This window comes from Dermacentor silvarum, chromosome 3, assembly GCF_013339745.2.
Source record: "Dermacentor silvarum isolate Dsil-2018 chromosome 3, BIME_Dsil_1.4, whole genome shotgun sequence".
NCBI classification, from domain to species: Eukaryota; Metazoa; Arthropoda; class Arachnida; order Ixodida; family Ixodidae; genus Dermacentor; species Dermacentor silvarum.
The window spans coordinates 122,913,208-122,938,031 of record NC_051156.1 but is presented as its reverse complement, the minus strand read 5'-3'; the positions used below and the strand labels follow the sequence as shown (position 1 = coordinate 122,938,031).

General features: G+C 45.6%; 1 protein-coding gene across 2 annotated transcripts in view; it reads right to left on the bottom strand.

The window, feature by feature from the left end:
* LOC119445754 (uncharacterized oxidoreductase TM_0325-like) overlaps positions 1 to 24,824 on the bottom strand; it is a 246,251-nt gene that overhangs the window by 27,979 nt on the left and 193,448 nt on the right. For both annotated transcript variants that reach the window (XM_049663602.1, XM_049663601.1), the window contains exons 3-4: positions 9,221 to 9,360; positions 4,205 to 4,297 (exon numbers count right to left, since the gene is read on the bottom strand). In XM_049663602.1, coding sequence (XP_049519559.1) covers positions 4,205 to 4,297; positions 9,221 to 9,360 — 233 coding nt within the window. The remainder of the gene's footprint in view (positions 1 to 4,204; positions 4,298 to 9,220; positions 9,361 to 24,824) is intronic.

The window sequence follows — 24,824 nt, the reverse complement described above, 5'->3', positions numbered from 1 at the left end:
GAGCCGATGATCGGGTGAACCACGTCTGTGATGATGAAGACCCATCGAAAAGTGCGGTGAAGGCCGAAGTCAAGGTTGAGAGATCGGAGTTCGTACGTCGCTATAGACGATGCGTTGGCAGCACGAAGAGACTGCCCTGGTGACCTGGAACGATCAGCCTTAGTGGGGAACCACGCTGATTTCCGCGCCCGTGTCTAAAAGGAACCGGGTGCCGTAGAACCGGTCGGTTACCATAACAAGGCGGCTAAGACGAAAAGCGAGACCAGATGCCACCATCAGTGATCCCGGCGGTCGTTTTCCGGCACGAACAGGAGGTCTGCACTTCGTGGCGCGGTGTCGGAAACGCCGGTGGTACCAGCAGAGAGGTGGAGGGCTGGGACTCCGAGCTAGACGTGTGCGCGAAAGAGCGCTGTGACCGAAACGAAGCGAACGGGTCTCCTGTAGAGGCCTCCGGAGTGCGGAGATTGAGGCGGCGAGCTCGTCGATGCGAGCCTCAATGCGCGAAATCGCCGGATCTGTAGGCGGTAAGACAGCGGTGACGCACGGGGCGGTCGACTCGTTAACCTGATCGAGCTCCGCCAGGCGATCGAGGGTGACGTCGCCGGCCGCCGCGAGGACTAGGCGGATGTGCTAGGAAAAGCTCGCGAGGCAATTCTGGGTGGGTGGGGACGTCGCGCTCCCCGAGAAGCTGTCGCATCCGGTGCAGCAGTTGGGAGGGACGCCGGTCGCCAAGGCCCTCCTCTGTAAGGAGCTGCTGAAGGCGGGTGCGTTCCTGACGGCATGAATCTCTCCAACACCTTGATCTTGAGGTGCTGATATGGTGTCGAGTATGTGGGGGTGGAGAGGACGTCCGAGAGCTCGCTGACAACATGATGAGGATGGACTGAGGCGCTGTACGTGGTAGTAGCGCCTCAGTCCATCCGAGGTGATGCGGTACAGGCAGAATTCTGCCTCGCTCTGGTGAAACCAAATTTGCGGGTTTTGGGACCAGAAGGGTGGGAGGCGAAGTTGCACCGACAAGACGTCCTGCGGACGTGAGTCCTGTTGAGTGGAGGGTGCGGGCGGATCAGCGATTGTGTGCGTCCTGAGTCACCACTTTGTAGGCTTATGCCTCAGGAGCGAAGGAAAGACACAGCTGACCCAAATCGACGCCAGAATAGAATCGCGAGCCATGGCTTCACGTGCCACGGCGATGCGTCGTCTCTATTTTCTTCGCATGCGGGCGCGCGCTATCTATCTAAGTTTCTACGCGGCGCCCAAAAGAAGGCGCTGCACACAAGTTTATTTTCGACTGCATACATATTTTTGTTTATTACATATGTCAATGCCAAGTTTATTTTGGTTCCGCCGTTTTTCATTGCCTACTAAATCCCTAATATAGGATATTTTCTGCACATACAAATGTTTATAGAATCGCCTGTAGCAGATAGCAGAATTTTAGTCATTGAACTGAATTACGCGAACAGGCGTTCAACTTAGCATCAAAATGCAAAATTCGCTGCTTCACGAAATTATAGATTTTTTAAATATTTACTGTACGGCACGCATTCTAATTTACGAAGTTAGTTGGTGAATTTTAAATCTGTTTAAACCTCGAACGCATTCTAATGATCACACTAGCGTCTAGTAATTCCCAAATTATGCGAATAAATATATTGACCCTACGATTATTTTTTCGTGCTTTAATGCACAGAACAGCACGTTGTCTAAATATCATTGTAGCAACGCTAAATTTTTACCATTAGTTTGACGGCACCAACCTCGAAACCAATAACTGATGCATTTCCAGCGCTTCGGAAGATGGAAAAAAAAGAGAATAAAAGAGAACAGGACAGGAAGGACGCTGGTTTTCGACTGATTGTAATCCAGCAAAATACACCCACATGACGTCCGTCAACTGACTTAAGAACTAGAATCGGGACGCATGCGTCAAGATAATGGTCACAGCTCATATAACACAGGAGCTGTTAAAGAAAGATGTGCACACGTATCGTTTACGGTTGTCTGCTAAGCGGCTGGATCCCGCTAATGGACGTACCTGCGCCCAGCTTTCTGCCATAACGTCGAAACTGATGCCCTCTTCAGGTTTCGAGCGAAGTGGATATGCCTTGGAATCTCACCGGATACAATTCGCAAATTGCAATTTGTGCATAAATTTGAAGTATAAGGTTTTCATTGCGTAAACCTTGTAAATTAGGTGAGTAGGCAACACGAGTTTTTGTGCAAATAATGTTCGACCGTTCATGCAAAGCATCTCAAGGATTAGAATATTTCTATCGCTCACAGGCAGTTTTCATAATTTCCGTAAGATGTATCGATTACCTGATTTACGGCCTCATAATTCAAACTTGCTGTAGTCGTTGACTCCAGTAAGAATTTATAAAAGCTCACCAAGACTTCACAGGCCACCGTAATAGGTACGCGAGGCATCTTCTATGTTATGCAAGACTTCGCAGGGCTGCCAGCCGCAGCCGACCAAAAGACTGTTTAGTGATTCACTGCTGAAGACTGGTCTTCACATGTATGTACAGCATTGTTGAGGGCTCAGTAACTCACCAAAAAGCTTAGCACATCATGCTCATTCACCGGTACCTTCAAGGTTTATTTTCAATGCGCGAAAAAAAGGGATTTCGTGCATTCTGATGATACATTTATTGTAATTCTTTGTAGCCATTTTGTGAACTAGCACTGTAAAACGGCCCATGTAATACTGTTGTGTACAGCGTAAGAGCATCCGCATCACAGCCTTGGGACCCTTGATTCAAACTCTAGCAGTGAGAGGATGTTGTTGTTATTTGATTTACGTTAGCGAGTGTTTGGAGTGTGATACTACGAGATAGCTAATAACCACTTAGTGCACTAAAATGACCATTATGTACAGTAAGCACCTAAGGTCAGCCCGGCGAAGTTTCAATAAGATTTATTTCAATTACAAAAGGAGAGATTTTATAGTTTGCCTGATGCCCCTATAGTGTGACTTATGAAAAAAAGTCGCGCTTCGCCCGAAAGGCGAAGCATCAGTTGCGATAGCAAATTAGTAAAGAGCTATTACGAAGCAAGGATAGTAGTTTAATGGGCCGCACAAGGTTGTAAACATTCGCTTACTAACTAAATAGACAAGCACGGTGTCACACGCGCACAGGTAAACATGAACACATCTCGCTCGATCACCGCGGAAACTCACTGTGAAAACGCCGCAGCGAGAAAGCGCGCCAGCAGCAGTGGGCAAATTGACCTTGGCGCTGTCTCTCGTCTCGCTTCAACGTGACGTGAACTAAACGTCGAAAGCACAGCTCATACGAAGCTACCGGAATTCGGCGTATGCACTTTGTCCCCATCGCAGATTTCTTTGAAGACGACGCCCACACGGGCACGCCGTTCGCCACATCGCAGATCGCTTTCGAGATACGGCGCCCGCGCTGTGAGCAGCAGCTGACGGAGCAGGACGAACCCCCCGCCTCCCTCTCCCTCCCCGTCGCCTCGCCCCCGTGCCTCGTGCGCGAAAGAAGGCCTGGCGCTTCTGGCGTGCCTTCCTCCCTCGCGAGCGCTACATTGAGCCGCGATTTCCGGCTCACCCTCGTACGTTTCACTCGCACACACAGCGCACTGCGCGCGGCGACGATTTTATCGCCGTTGGACTTTATACGCAACCTCTGGGCGACGGCGACGCCGACGGTAGAAATGCGTTTGGAGATTGCGTATAATTGCTATCGGAATAAAACCATTTATGGGCATCATGCAGCGACGTCCATATTAACGTCTAGATGATAAATGCAGGTTCCTGTTATTACGCAACTGGTCATAGCGCAGCTCTTTACTGCTCATTGGGATCTCATGGGGGGACGCTATAATATAAGAGGATTGGCACTAAGGCAACCGCAAATAGGGGCAGTTGATTTTCAAAAATACTTAGGACTACTTCCTTTCTATCCTTTCTTTAACGCTTATTCATAAAGAAAAATCCCAAGAGAGTGCTCTACTTTATACCCCGATTGCGCTGCTTCTGCTGCTCAGATTTTTGCTTAAACCCGTTGCCAGCGTTCGTCAAAGGTTCGTTATAATAAAATTCACGGGAAAGAACTTTGCCGTTAGCGTAGGTGTCTCATTTTTGTTTTAATCTCTTGCTCTTCCTAGGTGATACTATCGCGCTAAAGACGGCACATATTAAAGCATTTAATGGCCGTTTACGGTAAAATAAACTCACGAGAATATCAATCTTGCCGAAGTGTTTCGCTGTCTTCTCCACCACATCTGCGACATCCTTTTCCACCGTTACGTCACCGGGTACCACAAGCACCTGGAAAGCATTGGGATGCAAAATACTAATGAAGTACACACGGTGTCACTAGAATTGTCCTAAACCACGTAGTGCTCGCACAGTTGTATGACTCCCACAAGTACCGAGAATGACAAGATTAATCTACAGAAAGAGGAATCAAGGAAACCAAGACCCGAAATTTTAATGACATGGAGATGTTTAATGTGATCACTTGCGGTCAAACAACGGAGATGTCACTGGCTACAGAGAACGTTTCTGTGAGGGGACCTGTTTGATGATTAGGACAAGCTCCCTTCGAAACGTTGCCTAGAGCCCTAGGCATTCCTTTTCCGATCACAGGTAATCGCTGCTGTGCTGTGGATGTGTCCTATCAATTTATGTTTTCTATTGTCATACAAGCTTACTAGTAACTCAGCAACAAATGGACGGTTTCACATAAGCTGATGTAGAGTTACTCATAAATCTCCACATCCGCCCCACACATAGTTGCGTACTAAGAATAGGGTGTACAATGGCGATGCAACATCGCCAACTCGTAGAGAGTGCCGAAGTTTTTCGTCACCACATGACCACAGATTAAAATACGCACACACCTGAAGGTCTGAATTTTATATTATTCAAGGTTTCTTTCTACATCTATTGGCCTCGAACTATTCATTTGTAGCAGTAATCTAAACAACACACCGGCTCCCAGAAGAAAGAATGAATTTGAAGTAATCCACACTGGTAGAACACAGGATGTAAGTGAAGTTATAATTTCGACAGGAACACCTGTCATCGCGATGGCGGCGGTTGCGTGCCTCGGCAGCACTTTCTTTCAAAGGAAATCAGTTATCCTTGCGAAAGCAAGTCCCCTTGTCAAGAAATTGGCTCTGGACACATACCTTGTTCTACCAATGTTGACCACTTGGAGTAGTAACCAATGAGCGTTTACACCAACTAAGACAGTCGGGCAATAGCGTTCACCAATGCCTGATATCTGCTCACGCTAGGAGGCATATAAACGCTTATCGACGGCTGCAGACTTTAAGCACGCCATAGATGCTAACAAGACGCACTTACGCCCTTTGTTATTCTAAGTTATTCTCCTCACTAACGCTGAAGAATGACAACAGTTCTTTCATTCCGGTGTCGTGCCCACATTAATTATAGAACTGTGTAAAAAGATCATCAGTTACTGATCGTTTGAGCTGTGCTGTAGTGAAAATAATGCTGTTAGTCGCGGGTGATGTTCACTCAAACCCAGTTCCTGTCCTTGGGAGACAGCTACGATTATCCTTGCAATCGGTTGTAACTGGGGTGAATGATTCAACCTGGGAAGGGGGGGGGGGCGATATTGGGCAAATTCTGGAAGCTTCAGGCTAAATACGAAGCTACTTGCCACAAAAGAGAGCATATTCTAAGCGCCAGCCACACGTCACTCAAGCCAGCAAGGAACATGCCAGTCTCGCGGCAGCTTCGACAGAGGGAGAGAGCGTATTGACCCTTTTCACGGAGCAGTTTGTTTTAGAGAAATGAGATGGCGCTCACGGCGGCGCGCCATACCTCTCCTCAGCGACCGCGCACGAATACGAAATCATTACCGCTTCTACCTTGCTTCTGTGCGATCAGCTGTCGCAAATGCAACTGAGTTTTCGCTAACACACTGTGCTCCAATCATGCTAGATTGAATCATGTGGATTGAAGACGTGTGCAGTAGTTGGCTGCAGAAAGAGTGACTGGCATGTTAAGGAATAGAATGAATCTGTGTGGCCAAGTTCGCGGACCGCTGCTGCAACTGTCCGAACGCGTTACCGGCACTTCGTGATGTACGGCTTTCCTCGAGGATACAGAAATTTGCTCATCCGCCAACCTTGTATCGCTAACCTTCAAAGAAAGGGCTTCATCCCCAGAACATCGGCAAGAGTGAGTACCACTCGTTAAACAATGAGAAAGGGAGTAGTGCCGCATCCTGTCATAGTAAGTTTCGCGCACGTTATCTATACACATCTGTCCCAAATGGCAGGAAAACTTACGCGCACTCTATCACCGACGTATCAAGAATAAGTGAATGGGCGCACACTTGAATATATGCGCACTGTATACGAACAATAAATGACGGACTGCACCTATCGCGCGCGAATGGTCGAAGCTGAATGTTTCGTGACGGTCCACAAGAGTAAGCGATTTACTAGCTGTAATATATATTTGCTACAAGGTAGCCAATGTACAAAACAGCTACGTTTCAAGCCTTGTGCGCAGAAAGAACAAATCTATCGGAACTGAGCACAACCGCGAGCGATTAGGCAGAAAATAATCATATAGTGGCCGCACCGAGGAACTTCACCGAGTCAGAAACTGACAAGCCAGGGCTTCAAAATATTTGCCGAATAAAGAACAAAGAGCAAAACACACTTATCCTGACTGAATTTATAATGGGAAGCTTGTATAGCTTGGAATGCATATTTAGCCCCGCTTTTAGACTAAGCACCATATACGCTGCTTGCGCCGTTTGGAGATAGCCTAATCGGCTCCGAAAGCACTTTTGCATGTTCTCTGAAGCTGTGATCAAAGCTTCGTGTCGTCCACCTAGTCATCGTCTACGATATCTCCGAAAACAGAGGTTTTCTAAGCCGCGCCGGCGTCATGCACTTCCATTGTAAATAAGGAGGCAACAGAGGCAGTTGAGGCAAGCAATGGACGCGTCACCACGTGATCAAACATGGCAGCGCCCAGGAGATCGCCGCGAAAAGGGTCAATACGCCACAGACAGTCGACGCGATCAACGGATTCTATAAACAAAAAAAAAACAAAAAAAAACAAGATACGCGAAGGCGACGGTAACGAGAAAGGGAGAAAGCGCGCGCGCGCCGAGACAAGCTCTCACCCGGCGAGCAGAGAGAGAGATGGAGGACGGCAACCCGGCTTGCGCCTACGTATGAATCACCACCCTCCTTGAGGACGGCCGCGGTCGAAAACAGGAGAAACGGCTAGAAGATTCCTACGCTTTATTCATGTTACGGGATCACAACTCCGACCGAAGGTTTCAGAAGCGCCGACGAAGGCAATAAAAACGCCGTGCGGGAATCGGAAGGGGGATCAGACCGCGCCGCTGAAGAGATGTGACGTGAAGACCGAGCGTCTGCGGAAAGGGATTCCCAAGCAAGCTAACCGACGAGTTCATCGAGCGTCTGCATTTCCGGAAGAAGATCCTTCTTCGAGATTTGCCTCGAGGTACGCTGATATTGTCCGGCTCAAGGCCAGCACTGGTGAATACTATTGGACAATTGATCCGAAGTACTTCGTTAAGAAGATAGAGTCAATTCAAAATAGGGCCGCGAGGTTTAAATCACGTAAATACGACCGCCATTCCAGCGTTACAGAAACTTAAACAAAACCTTCACCTCCCGCCGCTGGATACCCGTCGCTCAATTGCACGTTTATGCCTGCCCCACAAATATGTTCCTACCATACCGTCACTTTGATTGCCTATTATCGCCCTTACGCGCACATCACGACGTCTACATACGAACTTGAGCAATTGCCTCATTTTTGGAAGAATAACATCTTCTAATTCATCCGCACTATCACGCACCATTGCGGTTTGGAATGATCTCCCAGATGCCGTAATCACCATCACTGACCATAACCGTTTTCGTGAGCCATTGAACAGCCATTTTATTATTGTGTAAAGATTCACTTCAGCTCTTTTGTAACTTATATAACGAAATTGTTTTGTACTCTGTACTGATGACATTCCAGTGCTCCGATTGTTTGTGTTGTCTGCCCACATGTTCTTCATTTATTGCTTATACCCCTCTTACACGACGCTCCTTTGGAAGCCCTGTGAGATACTACAAAAACAAAAATAAAGAACAAATTAAAGAAAACATATCAGCTACAAGCACAGACTAACGTTTAGATAGATTACTAATAAGATTAAAGCCGTCAATCATCTCTAAAGGATGGATCCAACGGTAATTTTTGTTTTTTGCTTTGCGCATTTACATACCTGCCCAACTCCACTTGCTAATGTTTCCATTAAAAAAATAGGAGCTGCCTCCAAGAATACAAGTCACCCGCATTGGCACTTTGATCCACACCGCCGTCTTAGTGTCTGTTAACGTTGCGCCTGTGATTTTCCGTTTAAGTGCTTGTTGCGCAGTTCTTATTTTCCCTTCAAGTTCAGCCGTTCTCTTTCAGGCTTAGGCTTCATAGCTTGCTGGCTTTAGAATTCGCTAATTATTAGGTACCCTTTCGATAAACGTTCGTGAGCCCACGTTCATGCCTTCAGAGTACCTAGGATGTCCTGTCTAGTGTGTTTTCGTCGCCCATAGAAACGTTATTCAGCTGGTACGATGTGGTTGTGGCGATTAGTCCACGATAAGTAATAAACTAATTCACTGCTGCAAGATAGTGATGGTGAAATAAAGATATTGTTTTCTTATCATGCCATTTGAGGTTACTTGGGTTTCTACGGATTAAAGTATTTATACTGCCTTTACCGCTACAGGCCCTCATTCATTTGATGTAAAGCACCTTGTGCGTTGCCCAACAGAACAAAGTCACCATCAAATAGCGTGTTTTGTGAGATCCTGCTAAATATTGCGCCTAGTATTTCCTAAACTAGTGCCTTCAGTATGTTCTGCAGCCATGAAAATGCACGAAGAAAATTTCGTGACAACCTGTTAACCGATAATTTCCCGATTTCACTGTTTACAATTCATGTAGGTGTTAAGAACTTATGGAAGAACTGTGATATATTTTAAGAAAGTATACACTGATCATCGCTCTTTCATTGTCCAGCGCTTCTGTTTTGTTTGTTTCAAGCCAATGCTGTTCACAGTCGCGATACGACCAACCAATATCGAGGTTGATGTCGCTGGGGTCTGAGCTGTTTTTTGGTCCCAGTTTCAAGACCCGCCTAAATAAATCTTAAGGTCGGCGCCCCCGGCTTCTTACCTTATCCTGAGGAAGCCCCTGTGCGCAGCAAGCTTCGGCCACTCTCTCGAGATTAGCCTTGTTCCGCCCAGTCAGGGAGAGCCAGCAGCCGAGTGAGGCGAAATGCTTCGCCGTGCATTCGCCGATGCCGGCCGAGGCACCTGTCGTTGGCGAAGGAAGAACACAATGTAAGAAAAATTACCGTAAGAAAACGTCAATTTCAAGAAGGTACATATAATCGATAAAAAACGATCGCACAAACGCAATTACGCACATCAACTTACATGTGAGCGTCTTTCATAGGTCTTTGTGTCCCTAAAGCTTTGCAGTGTAACTTGCCTTCCATGACCATAAAAGTAACTCATCTTTAGACAAAGTTTGACTACTTTTGCACCAAGGCGAACTTTTAGAAGGCATACAACATGAAGAGCGTGAGCTGAAAATGAACCACCCGCCGTGTTAGCTTAGTGGCTATGGTGTTGGGCTGCTTAGCACGAAGTCGCGGGATCCAATCCAGCATTTCGATGTTGGCGAAATGCGAAAGCACCCGCCTGCTTACATTTCATCATCATCATCACCAGCCTATATTTATGTCCACTGCAGGACGAAGGCCTCTCCCTGTGATCTCCATTGTGTCTTGCGCTAGCTGATTCCAACTTGCGCCTGCAAATTTCCCAACTTCATCACGCCATCTAGTTTTCTGTCCTCCACGACTGCGCTCCCCTTCTTTTGGTATCCATTCTGGAACCCTAATGGTCCACCGGTTATCCATCCTACGCATTACATGGCCTGCCCAGCTCCAATTTTACCGCCTAATGTCAACTTGAATATCGGCTATCCCTGTTTGATCACTGATCCGCACCGCTCTCTTCCTATCTCTTAACGGTAGGTCTAACATTTATCAATCCATTGCTCTTTGTGCGGTCCCTAACTTGTTCTCGAGCTTCTTTGTTAACCTCCAAGTTTCTGCCTCATATGTTAGCACCGATAGAATGCACTTTTCTTTTCAACGACAGTGGTATACGCTCCCAGTCAATATTTGGCAAGACCTGCCGTATGCACTCCAACTCAATTTTATTCTTCTGTATATTTTTTTCTCTTCTCTCTTGGCAGGCTATTGAACAATATGCTTTTCTTCTGCATATTATTCTTCAATCCAACTCTTTCACTTTCTCGGTTAAGGTCCTCAATCATTTGCTGTAATTCGTCCCCATTGTTGCTGAATGTCATCTGGACAATGTCATCTGCAAACCGAAGGTTACTGAGATATGCTTTGGTTACTGGTTACTGGCTAGGTTACTAAGATACGTTGCTTTATGTGGGTGTGAAAGCGTGCAAGCGTGCGAGCGTGCGCAAGGCACCGGGCGGAGGTGAGGGAGGGAAGGGCTTTCAACTAGGGCGGCTGTTGTTTTTGGCGCAGCCGCTCGGGCCCTATTTTGAAAGCCATCTGCGATGAGTACAAAGTCTATGTGCACCGAGGGCTCATAGCTTCATGTGCGCTGTGTTCTCGACGCTTAGCTCGCCTTGAAGCGAGAGGCAAAACGAAGGTCAAGTCGCTCGTTGCTGCTGCCGCGCCTCCACTCTCCAACGCTTTGAAGGAGAGTTTCCGCGGTCATCGAGTGATGTGTTCATGTTTGCTTCTGCGCGCGTGACACCATGCCTGCTAATTTAGTTAGTAAGCAAATGTTTACAAGTTTATACCGCAGATAAAACGACTATCCTTACTTTGTATAGCTGTCTACTAATTTGCTATCACAAATCGATGCTTCGCCTTTCGTGCAGAAGTGGGACTTTTCTTCTACAGCCCACGCATGTATGCGTCTGCAAGAATACTTTGGGTCACACTTCGTGGTGCACCTTAGTACCGGCAAGCAGGACACAATGAGGCGTGCAACCTACTGAACGGTGCAGTTCTGAGCGCATTACTTATCCTTTTTTGTTGCGGCAGGTGAAGTGGCTTACGCTATACGGGGTGCTTCAGCGAACGTTTTCAAGCATTTTTAAAGGTTGCCTGTGGCAGATAGCACAATTCTAGTTGATTAGCTGGTCTACACGAAGAGTAGACCAGCTTTTTGTGCGTTACATGCACGAAAATTTAAATGCATAATGGTGTAGTTAAAAAGAATCACCAATTACGTTTTGAACTTTATGGCCCATATTGCAGTTTACAAATTCTAGCTGTGTAGTGCGCAAGGCGGATCGCCTTGAAACAAATTTTCAGGATTACAACTGTTTCGTGACGTAATTCCCCAACTTTGCGTAGAAGTGCAATGCCGTTCCAGTTAATTTATTCGTCGTTTTATGCATTGAAGTGGAAAAGTAACTGGAAAGCTCGGGAATTTATATCTCGAAACTGGTGTCATCATGAGAATTTGTTCCAAGTGGAGCCTCCTTGCAAACTCTATAGCTGGAATTTGTAAATTTCAATATGGGCCATAAGGTAATTAGTTAAAAACTTAACTAGTGAATTTAACTAGTGAACTAGTGAAAACTTAACTAGTGAACTAATCAGTCGATTATGCATTTAAATTGCTTGTGCAAGTAATGTCCGCCTCTTCGAGCAGACCAGCTTATGAACTAGAACTATGCTATCTGCCACAGGCAACCTTTAAAATTTTTGGAAGTGTTCGCTGAAACACCTTGCATGTCCGCTTGTTTGTTATCTTGCCACAAACTGCTATTGCTGCATTTGCTGAACATGTCTCCAAACTATGTTCTGTGCCACGAAAATGTTGCGGATGATGGAAAATTCATTAAGTACAACAGTTGCCCGGGAATTCCTCAATTGGGGCCAGACTACTCAGGTGCCACAGAAATAACATTTGCCTCCATGGGTTCGGCTAAGCGCGTGAAATGGCATTTTAAACTTAGCCGCTCGTCTCCTGCTTCTGAAGCAGATCAAACCAGCTTTTCCCCGCAGTTCGCTCCAGTAACTGAAACGTTGGCCATCTTCGAATTCATTAACGAGAGTGGAATCTTTTCCTCTCGTCCTAGCTAATATAGACGAGCTTCTTGCTCTTAAACCGGAATTAGCAAAGCTGAATGCCAAAGTTGAAGACTAGCGCTTGACGTCTTCTTTTGCACGAAAAGTGTCACTAGTTTAGCATAATCGGTGGCACATGAATGCACCGTCACTACGTTGTCGTCTCGGTCAACGTGCAGCTGAATCCGAGTTACACTAAGCGGAAGAGAATCGCCGACCGTCAAATCTACAGATATGTGGCTCTCCCGAAAACTCAAATGAAGAGCTTGTCCCTGTTACATGTGATTTGGCGAGTAAACTCAAAATACCTGCCCATCAACGTACCCAGGCTTTGGCAGTCCACCGCTTAGCTGTGCGGGGACGGAGACCACCACAATTCGTCAAATTTTTCTCGCCTTCTGTTCGGGATTCCTGGCGGATGGAGGTAGATGTACGAGTGCTGGCTAAATAAAGGTGATTCCAGTTCCATCCTTTTCAGAGAATCGCAGCGGAGACAACAAGCAACTGTTTTTGCAGCGCGAGCTTTGACAAAGGAAAAAGAAACTTTGATGTCGTAAGGGTGAAACGCGGTCGCATATTCCTTCGCTACCGAGAGAGTAACGAAGCCATGCCCATTATACTCTTCTACGTGATACGGCTATGACTGCTTGAGTATTTGCGGTTTTAGATCTTCAAAATTATGGGGTCTTACGCGCCAAAACCACGATCTGATTATGAGGCACGCCGTAGTCGGGAAGTCCGGAAATTTGGACCACCTGGGGTTCTTTAAAGTGCACCTAAATCTAAGTACATGGGTGTTTTCGCATTTCGCCCCCATCGAAATGCGGCCGCCGTGGCCGGGATTCGACCCCGCGAGCTCGTGCTCAGCAGCCCAACACCGCTGTTTTAGATCTTAAAATGCCTTATGTGCATGCCTATGGACTACTTTACGTCGAGATACTTTACCGTACTGTATAACAGTCTCTCGTCTTTCAAAGCTGCAAGCTTTACTGGCATTTGCGTCAACTTTCTTTTACGTACCAGCTGTATACGTGATGTAGTAGACGTTTGCGCTCACACCGAGAAAGAACATAACCAAGGATTGAATGCAGAACTTTTCACTTAGTGGCTAAGCAAGCCACTTTTTCAGTCGTCAGAACTGCAGAGGTGGCTTTACTGCTTCGTTTGGTAAAAATCGTTCGGTTACACCTGATAGCCTGCAATTTTAACAGCGGAAGTGTTTAAGCCGACCGTTAGTCCGTGCAGAGCGAACAGAAAATGGGGGCCGATCCTGGCGGTAGTGCAGAAAGGGTCCTAGCGCAATGACACATACCCCTGTGAACTAGCGAAGGTGTTTAAGCTCGAGGATGGTATGACTCGGTAGTGCTTAGCCTAGCCCAAATATGTGGCCAATACCTTGCGATAGCCAATCGATAGCCAATAAATAGCCAATCAATAGCTAATGAATAATTAATCAATAATCAATTAATACCAGAAAATGCTGGGGATGACTTAGAAGTTCTTAGCCTACCCCAAATACGTCATCAATACATTGCTATAGCCAATCAATAGCCAATCAATGGCTAATCGATAGTCTATCGATATACAATAAATTCCGGAAAATGCTGGGGATGACTCGGTAGTGCTAGGTACCGATCAGATCCGCTGTTTTTTTAGCCTTGCGCCGATGGTGCAAGCTACGCAAATTTTTCTGTGAAAATCACTGTCTTTATGCATTTCGGCTTCTTTTTTTTTTCTCTTTCTAGGAAAGCTCTTGATAGACTTTCAAATCAGAGCGCAAGCACGTTTGTTATTCCAACAAGGCTAATATTGCAAATTACATGAGCGTTCTTGCCGCTATATGTACACTCCTACATTTGTGGAACTCTTCAGTGTATCCTTAGTATCATCCTGTCTAGATCATGTCAACATGTGCAAAGAACAAAAAGATGTACTTTCCTTTGTTTTCCAACGGAAGTTGACTGACCATTTTTATGTATGTTATCGGTTTTTATTACCAGTTCGCTATGACATGAATGGAACCCTCGGGTCAGGGTTTCCGGATAAGCGGATGCTGGGCGAGTAATTAAAAAATACAATTGAAGTTTTTTTTGTTTTTTTTTGCGCTCTGAGCCCGAAAACGAGGTGTCTGATTTTGTTTGTTTGTATCTTCTGCGAAATTCATGTAAAAGCGTGGCGCACAGAAACAGCGTAGGACCGAATGGCCATGAATTAGGAATCGAGTTGCGGCAGCTATCGAAGAACGAGAAATTGCTTAGTCACTTTGCCGGTCTTAAGCAAAAAACAATGTCCTGCGCGATGTATATATATATATATATATATATACAGGGTGTTTCAGCGAACACTTGCAAAATTTATTTAAGGTTGCCTGTGGCAGATAGCCCAATTCTAGTTAATGAGCTGGTCTACTCGAAGAGGTGGACATTACTTGCACAAAAAAATTGAAATGCATATTCGAATAATTAACAGAAATTCACTAATTAAGTTTTTAACTAATTACCTGATGGTCCATATTGCAATTTACAAATTGTAGCCGTGGACTTCGCAAGGCGGATCCACTTGGAATTAATTCTCAGGATGACACCAGTTTCGAGATAATAATTCCCAAACTTTGCGGAGAAATGCAATGGCGTTCCAGTTAATTTTGTGCTTCAATGCAAAAGGAGACGTCTTGTTAAGAACCTAACTGGAACGCCAATGCATTTCTCCGCAAAGTTCGGGAACTATTATCTCGAAACTGGTGTCATCCCGAGAATTCCTTCCAAGTGGATCCACCTTGCGAACTCCACGGCTACAATTTGTAAATTACAATGTGGACCATGAGATAATTAGTTAAAAACTTAATTAGTGAATTTATGTTAATTATTCGAATATGCATTTCAATTTATTGTGGAAGTAATGTCCGCCTCTTCGAGTAGAGCATGAACTAGAATGGTGCTATCTGCTGCAAGCAACCTTTAAGAATTTTTGAAAGTGTTCGCTGAAACATCCTGTATATAAAGTTCGCCGTGTGGCCAAGCCGTCACTTGCATTATTTTAGGACAAGCTTCATGATGTCTTTTACCATGAAGTATTAGCGACACTATCAATGTTTTCTTTAACTCCCTCAGAAATTTGTCCGTTATGGACGCCTTTCTTACTGTATTAGTTTTTATTAGTTGGTACAGTTGGCACGACTTAAGTCGTAGGCTCGGTTTGAGCGGTGAATGAAATTTTACGCGTAAATGTCAAATGACCCATTGAGCGAAATGCAGCTCCACTGACGTGAAATCTGCGGAGGTGCGAACCATGCAGTGATGCACCGCTAATGGCCTCATACTGCCTTAAGCAATGGCTCATAACCCCGTAAACGCAGCCTCCCCCATTACGACGACAGAAGAGAAGTGAAATGCTACGCTGTAATGATGAGCGGCAACGCAGGCATGTGGAAGACGACGACGAGCGTGGTAGCAGTGTGCACGAGCGCGTGCCGAGCGCGAGCACGAGCCGCTTGCTTACCGTGACTACGACGAGAACAGCATACGCCGACAGCCCGGGCGCATAATGTGCTTCGCACAAAAAAAAAAAGCGCGAAACAGGGCATGCGCTGTGCTTGGTTCGGTGAAGCCAGAATATTTACTGGTCGGATTTACTGAGTCGCGATCGAACCCCATCAAAACGTCGCAATTAGATAATCTGCTGAGAGGTTTAAAACAAAAAACAGTCAACCACGTTTTGACGCTAAACAAGAAAAGAAGACCCGAGACTTACTTGCGGTGTTCGGGTGGGTGTTTGTGTGAGCGTGAGCGTACAAGCGAGAGTGCTAATTTGCGATATGAAGCAACTGGCTCTAAGAAAAAAGCAGAAAAGTTCGGCGTACAAGGTGGTTAACTGAATGAATGATTGAGCGTTGATTCTTAGGACGAGATACGATTCACGTGTAGAGCGCGAAAGAAACGAAGGCCGACACGTAGACTGCAGAACTGATAACTGAGCATCCGCTGAGTATCTTAATTTTTCTTTGTTAGCAATGTTATCATATTCTAGTCGCGGCCCGAAATGCATAAACCAGGCTTCGTTGTGAGGCTGCGGAGATATTCAGTTTTTCTCAGATTTCATGGTGCATAATATTTTGTTGTTGGGTGTACGTTAAACACAAGCACCTTTCCGCAGCGTTACGGTGCGCGTCCCTTCTAGACATTTAGTTTAACTAGCGCGAGCGGAAACGTAGGAAGGATGATTTAATGGCACCCCCTTTGAAACGGGCCGGTGACAAATAGTCACCTAGGCTGCTCGATTTAATCAGGTAGCATATACACATTTTTATCTGGAATTTTTGTACACATCTCCTCAATCTTTTTTGTTCCCTTGAAAATCTACGTGGTGCCCCTACCTATGACTGTTAGAACGTTAGGACGTTAGAAGACGGAGCGCTCTCTGGTGCCTTGTGTCAAACGTATACAAGTCAAGGCAATCCATTAAAAACCATTCTGCTGTTATTACGCGGACGCGTCTCGTTTAGGCATAGGGACGGCGGAAACGCCTAACGATGTCTGAAATTGGTTGCGCTATGCACTCATAACGAACGTATCAGGTGTGTTTAGAGAAAGCGAAAACTCACTTTACTAGTCGCTGACAGTCAACGAGAGCTAGTGCGTAGCCATGACGAGAATTGACGCTTAAGCGGGAGCCATGGATGTCACCAAATTGCTAACTCGTCAAATAACGTACGTCATCACAGCGCACGTAAAGCACACAAACCCAGTGACGTTCGCAGCATGCGCAGTGATGACAATGCTACTTCTTTGCGCACGTACCGCGTTTGCGTTTGGTTACGAGCGCCGTCCTAAAACTGTCTATTACTACACAATTCGCGTCGCGCATACAATCAGATTACCAAGATTTGGTAACAACAGACAACAGAGAGAACCATCGATAGCATTCTAGAAAAGCGAGAAAAATAGAAGAGATGAAAGGCAGGGAAGTTAACCAGACACATGCCCAGTTTGCTACCCTGCTCTGGGGAGCGGATATGTGGACGAAAAGACAGATAGGGAGAGAGAGCACAGATTGGCACACATCTTAAGGTACGCACTGACATCAAACACGGCACGCAGTCTTCCAAACAGCTAGAGAGCGGTTATGGGTACCTCCCACTATACATCGAGGTGTCAACATCATCGGCTTCGAATAGCTTGTAGCAATATATACGGGCGGCGGATGTATATCGGTTTATGTATTAGGTGCCTAAGCACAGGTGTCAAAACGAATGATGGATGGCCCATTGTTATACTCCTCGACGCCACCGATGCCTCTTTCACAAGTTTCGCGATACTCGGCGGCGGCAATTCCCACCAATCGTTGTGCCCCTTGTCTCGTGACGTAGCCATATCGCCAGCGCTGTTATTAACAGCTTCCCTTTGGACTCGCTATGGGATGGACGCGTGTTGTTCGCTCGGAGAAAGAGCGGGAATTGAAGGAGCGCCAATGCTCACAGAAGCGCTAATGGGGAAGAAAACGACGCGAAGCCGCAACTGCCAGCTTGGCTGGACTTCCCTCTTCACAAGGTGGAAAGGCTGTGGATTTTTATTCCCGCGCATACTATGTTCCCAGAGTTGAGATTGTCTCTGGTTGGCCCCATTTAACTGGGGCGCACAATAGCAGCTTAAGAACGAGTCATTATGTATCGCTCTGTTGCCGCTAAAGCAGCACCTATACCTAAGAGCCCGGCGCCCCTAACCCTAGGCTACCCAACGGGTAGCTTCGCTTTCCGTGACTGGAGTCCTCCCTGTTAGGCACGGTGGCGAAGCTTATGGCAAAAGAGCAACTACGGCAGAAGTAAAAAACAATTATAATGCTCCAACGTGGAAAAAAAGGAAAAACGGTTGTCGCAACGCGATTCGAACCCCGAACTCCTCAATCATGAATCCAATGCTTTTCCGCGACGTCATGAAACCATTTCTCTTTCCTATTTACTTGGGCGCAAAATCTTCAGAAAAAAAAAGCAAAGCGCAACAGAAATTTAAGGACGGAAAATACATTCAAAGGTCAGGCATTAAACAAGACCCGATGACCCGCTATTACACAAGTTCTGCACCGGCTGTTGTCACCCCGTCACAATAGTGTTATGGCTATATAGTTCCTCACTTCTAAGCAGACCAACGCCCCTCGCTAATGCATGCTCCGGTCTCATTTTTTTTTTGTTTTTGCCTAAATTGTTTCTTCACAATCGGCTGCTTCTGTTGACAAGTTATTCTTAATTTCCATCTAGCCAACTTCCATGTTGTGTTGCCGAATTCTTCACTTTTATGTAGCCCAACACTCGCTCAGTGAAGGCTATGATTCCATTCTGTTTACCACACTTCTTTCCCCTCATTAGGCTGCTGTCGATCTCGAGTACTTATATTTTTTACTGTTTTCTATTGGTACTATTTTGGACGTAATAAAAATTCCGCCATATTGACGAATTTGAAAATGGCGGCATTTTGAGACAATCGTAGAGGCTGTAGCCGCGCACGGCCGTGGGTCATGTGATCGCTAGGGCATTTCACAGTTTTAAGATCTATGCCTAAATCTACTACTTCAGTCTGCATCGGCCACTGTTCTCACCCTTCTCAAGGTAGTGCCCAGATTGGCAACGTCGACCAGTGTTTTCAACGTGAACGCGCTGAATTCGCAGCATAAACACATCAATACGTTAAGAAAAGGATTAGAGAAGTAGTGTATATTTCAGGCACGGTCATTTAACAAATACGTGTTGACACATGAGCCCTTGCCGTTCTCCCCATAAGTTACTAAGACTGTGCAAGACTTGGTGCCGCTCCAAGTAAGCATTGTAAAAAACATTTATTCACGTGTGTTGCGAGAGCAACATGCTGCCCATTAACATAGACTTTCCACACTGCGTGAGGATCTGACACAATAGTTTCCAATCGCAGAAACTAATACGCGCCGTTTCGTTGTATTATGGTTTTGTTGTGGGTGTGTGGTGTGGGTGGGTGTGTGTGTGTGTGTGTGTTGTGTGTGCGTGCGTGCGTATGTGTGTGTGCGTGTGTGTTGTGTGTGCGTGCGTGCGGTGTGTGTGTGTGTGTGTGTGTGTGTGTGTGTGTGTGTGTGTGTGTGTGTGTGTGTGTGTGTGTGTGTGTGTGTGTGTGTGTGTGTGTGTGTGTGTGTGTGTGTGTGTGTGTGTGTGTGTGTGTGTGTGTGTGTGTGTGTGTGTGTGTGTGTGTGTGTGTGTGTGTGTGTGTGTGTGTGTGTGTGTGTGTGTGTGTGTGTGTGTGTGTGTGTGTGTGTGTGTGTGTGTGTGTGTGTGTGTGTGTGTGTGTGTGTGTGTGTGTGTGTGTGTGTGTGTGTGTGTGTGTGTGTGTGTGTGTGTGTGTGTGTGTGTGTGTGTGTGTGTGTGTGTGTGTGTGTGTGTGTGTGTGTGTGTGTGTGTGTGTGTGTGTGTGTGTGTGTGTGTGTGTGTGTGTGTGTGTGTGTGTGTGTGTGTGTGTGTGTGTGTGTGTGTGTGTGTGTGTGTGTGTGTGTGTGTGTGTGTGTGTGTGTGTGTGTGTGTGTGTGTGTGTGTGTGTGTGTGTGTGTTGTGTGTGTGGTGTGTGTGTGTGACGTGTGTGTGGTGTTAGAGTGCGCAGGTGTTGGGAAAACAACTTTTTGCCGCAACGCAGCGTTCACCTCACGGTATCTTGCTTTCGATAATACAATGAATAATAAATTGTACGAAACGTTGCAGCTACAAAGAGGGGTACACCGCATTTTACGATTCCATAGCGTTACCCATATGGCAGCAGATGTGCCCGACATCAGGCAAATAAAACTTTCCGTAGATATGCCCCCCAAAAGCGAAGGTCAGGGACAGCAACTGAGCGAAATTGCTTCAACGTGGGTGACTGACCTAAATCACGTGCCGACGTTTAGTGTGCACCATTTTCTGTGCAACCTGCACCGACATTCATCGCTGTCGTCTGCATGTGTTGGCAGCAATATCTTTTGAACATTTGCCAATTTTCGTTCTTCAGTGTATGCAGCAAAGCATAGAGAGACGTACCGGAGAGCGTTGACTGAATTGTGTGCCTCCTTGGCGTACAGCTGCACAGAACACCTCAAGCCGTAGTAATGATAGCGTTAGACAATAAACCAAGATAAGAGAAGGTAGCGGCACAGTGGGTCACGGGTACAAAAAGAATAGTTTCGTGGCAGGACACTTTGATCAGACCACTCCCGTGACACCGGCTCTTACAGCATACACTGAATAGAGGGTTGTCACAGCGCGACCGCTTTTACTCTTCCTTAACTAACCAGTGCTAGTTAATTCGCGCCGTTCACACATTTCACCTCACTGAAATTTCGCGTAGCCGCATCAGCGCCCCAACGAAACCGTCTGATAGGGCAGGTCAAGGCGCTTCAAGTTTCGACGCACGGCGGTTTTGCTAGGGCCTTGAAGTCAAGTTATCGAACAGGAAATGTACCGAAAACAAATCAAAACAAGGTTATTTTTACGTGAACCGGTCATGCGGTCATGCACGGAAAGTAACATCATCATTTCGGAACAAAACCAAACAGACAATTACGGTTTCCGGTTGTGGTTGAATCTCTGGAGCTTTACATCCATAGATTGACTGCACTTGTCGCTTAGCCACGCTACCTCATCTGTAAATACCCGCAATAATACTGTTTGTCCCGAAGTTGAAGCACCTTTAGTGCAGTTTTTAACGTGTTTAAGGTCAAATAGTATTCCGGTGGTGGAAGTTAGTTAAAATCATCGTCAGCCTGTATTTATGTTCAGTGCTTAACGGAGGTCTCTGCCTGCGATCTCCAATTACCCTTGTCCTGCGCTAGCTGGTTCCAACTTGAGCCTGCAAATTTCCTAACTTCATCACCCCACTTAGTTCACTGTCGTCCTCGACTGCACTTCCCTTTCGTGGTGCCCGTTCTTTTATTCTCAAGGTCGACCGGTTATCCCTGCTAGGCATTGCATGGCCTACCCAGCAACATTTCTTTCTCTTAATGCCAACTAGAATATCGGCTATTCCCGTTTGCTCTCTGGTCCACGCCACTCTCTCCATGTCTCTTAAAATTAGGCCTAACATTTTTCGCTACATCGCTCTTTCCGCGGCCCTTAACTTGTTTTCGAGCTTCTTTATTAACCTCCTAGTTTCTACCTCATATGTTAGCACCGGTAGAATGCAATGATTGTACACTTTTCTTTTCAACGACAGTGGTAAACTCCAAGTCAGGATTTGGTAGTACTTGCTGCATGCACTCCAACCGATTTTTGCTGTAAATTTGCTTCTCATGATCAGGGTCCCCATTGAGTAATTGACCTAAATTGAGTGTTCCTGTCAGACTCTGGGGGCTGATTGGCGATGGTTAATTCTTGCTCCCTTGCCAGGAAATTGAACATTATATTTGTCGTCTGCATATTAATCTTCAACCCCACTCTTACACTTTCTCGGTTAAGGTCCTCGATCATTTGCTGTAAGTCGTCCCCATTGTTGCTGAATAGGACAATGTCACCTGCAAACCGAAGGTTGCTGAGGTATTCGCCGTTGATCCTCACTCCTAAGCCTTCCCAGTCTAAGAGGTTGAATACTTCTTCTAAGCATGCAGTGAATAGCATTGGAGAGATTGTGTCTCCTTGCCTCACCCCTTTCCTTATATGTATCTTTCTACTGTTCTTGTGGAGAACCGATGTAGTTGTCGAATCGTTGTAGTTACTTCCGAAGATATTCACGAATGCCTCGTGTACTCCTTGATTACGCAATGCCTCTACGACTGCTGGTATCTCTACTGAATCAAATGCCTTTTCATAATCTATGAAAGCCATATAGAGGGGTTTATTGTACTCCGCAGTTTTCTTGATTACCTGATTGGGGACATGGATGTTATTCATTGTAGAATATCCCTTCCTGAAGCCAGCCTATTCTCGTAGTTTATTCAATTAAAGTGTTGCCTTGACTCCATTGAAAATTATCTTGATGAATATTTCATACAGTACTGAAAGCAAGCCAATGCGCCTATAATTTTTCAATTCTCTAATGTCTCCCCTCTTATGGATTAGTATAATGTTGGATTGTTCCAGTTAACTGGTGCACTTGAAGTCGCGAAGCATTGCTTATAAAAGGCCGCAAGCTTTTCAAGCATAATATCTCCTCTATCTTTTATTAAATCGACTATTATTAAATCGATGTTATTCCATCATCTGCAACCGTGTTTCCCCGTGTCATGTCTTACAAGGCCCTTCTATCGTCATCACTAGTTATAGGAGCCTCTGTATCCTGTTCATCACTACTGCGAATGAAAGTATAGCTTGACTGCTCTGAGAACTGTACAGGTCAGTATAGAATTCTTCCGCTTCTTTTACCATGTCATCGAAATTACTGATGATATTACCCTGCTTATCTTTCAGTGGTGCATACATCTTGCCTTGTCCTATGCCAAGTTTTCTTCTTAGTGAGTTAATGCTGCGTCCATATTTTACTGCTTCCTCAATCTTTTCCACGTTATAATTTTGAATATCCCTTACTTTCGCCTTGTTAATCAGTTTTGACAGTTAAGCAAATTTTATCTCATCTGTATTATCTGATCTGTTTTATCTGATACAGCTTTCTGTTCGAAAGCTACATATTTGTGTGCGAGCGCCAGCCTGAATTGGTCTGTTTTTACCCTTACTGCGTCTAGGTTGGCCTGTTTATTCTTGACTAATTTTATTCTTTCTCTCTTCAAATTGAGAGAAATTCTAGACCTGACTAACCAATGGTCACTGTCAAGTTAAAATGAAGAAGCCCTTTTAGGTTAGGCGTTGGCTTTTGATCATTTTATGATGAAAATTAAAGTAGGTTCAGTAGCAATTATATGTATTTTGAAGTATTGCTTCTAAAGCCTCCACGATGACGTCAAAAATAGCGGACGAATCACGTTCGACCACGGTGGCAATGTCGCCTCGCACGGCGGCAGCGCAAATGTTTTTCCATCAATCACCTGGTTTCGGTCAAGTTTGATAATTTATAGAGAGCTATGTGAAATCTGGAAGCCAGAACAATACGACGGTAGTTCCATGTCATTTTATATGTTGTTGATAAACTTGCTGTTTATCAAGTAAACAAATTAGATTCCTATGTTTTACATGCCAAAACAACCATCTGATTGTTAGGCCCGCTGTATAGGAAGGTCCGGATGATGTTTGACCAGTTAGGGCTTCTAAACGGGTGCACCGAATGCGCGGTGCGCATGCGTTTTTGTATTCTGGCCCTACCGGTATGTGGATAGTGCGGCCGTGATCACACCGGCGACTTCCAGCTCCGCAATGCAACGCCACGGCGACTGGGGTATCGCAGCGGATTGAGTCATTTAGCCATGGAGCTCCTTAGAGCATTGTGAAAGCAGTGAGAGAAGAGGGGCCGTCAAACGCAACACAATTGAAGCCAGGTAACTGTCGGCTCAACATGCGATGACGTCATGGTAAGATTGAAGGTCACTACGGTGTCGCCAAATGTTCTGCACTAGTTCAAAATTTACAGCACTTTTGTACACGTTATTATTCTGATCATTATGATGCTGTCTTTTGCATGCTTATATATATATATATATATATATATATATATATATATATATTGTAACAGTGTAAAGGAGACACAACAGAGACAGCACCCGTTCCTGGGCTTGCTGTTTATCATCTTCCTCGCTGTCATCCCTTCCAGCGCCCGCCTTGCGAGCGCCCGCGGCCAAGCTCACTTTCTGCGCTATTGCCTATCAGTGTAGGCTGCTTAGCAACTTTGTCGCTAAATGCTATGAGCTTTTAGTCGCCTAAAGTGCACAATTGCCTGTTTGAAGTCTGAGTTACCTTTTAGATTAATTTTCCGAATATATTAGCATAGAAACCCATTTATCAGCATTAACAAAGTAACTGGTTCTCGGATTATCAAACTAGAGTGTGACGCAGCTAAATCACGGCGTTTCTTACGAGCTAACACTGCGCTAGTTGAAGCTGCCACAATTAGGTTAGTTTCAACGGCTTTGTTGCTGTTTTGGGGTAGTTCAGGAATCGCCATTACGTGTGAAAATAAAAAGTTATAGACTAACCTGTTGTGGTTATAGCCGAGTGAAGGTGCCCTTATTCCCCGTTAAACTTGATTGCTGAAGATTGTAACTAGTTATTAAACACAACAGTCTTTCTTGGGCTAGCTAAACGCGAAAAACTTCGTCGGTATGTCTGTCTGTCTGTCACTCCATTCAACCGCCCGGCCAAAACCGATTCAGTCGTCTGGTCAAAACCAATCAAGCTACTAGCACTGGTTTCACAGGGTCATACACGTCAACCTTATACAGCGCAAAGGAAACCTCAGGCCTATTTAAGGCAAAATATATGTACATAACCGTGATCCGCAGCATTCCTTTAATTAAGAATACACATGGGACTGGTTTTTATGTTAATAAATGAAAAATCAACGCGTTTGAAATGGTGTCCGCTGCTCTGTAGCCGGCTCTAAGCCAACAGTAATAAAAGGTCCCAACAGATGGCGCGAAAGCAGGGCGAACGCGGGAAATTTGAAATGAATTCAGCAAAACCTCCATTGCATCCATCATGGGAGGCGTGAGAATGGAGGGGAAGAGCGCGAGGCGTGGGAGGGGGGAGAAGAGAGCGTGTTACGTACTAGGGGTGGCAGA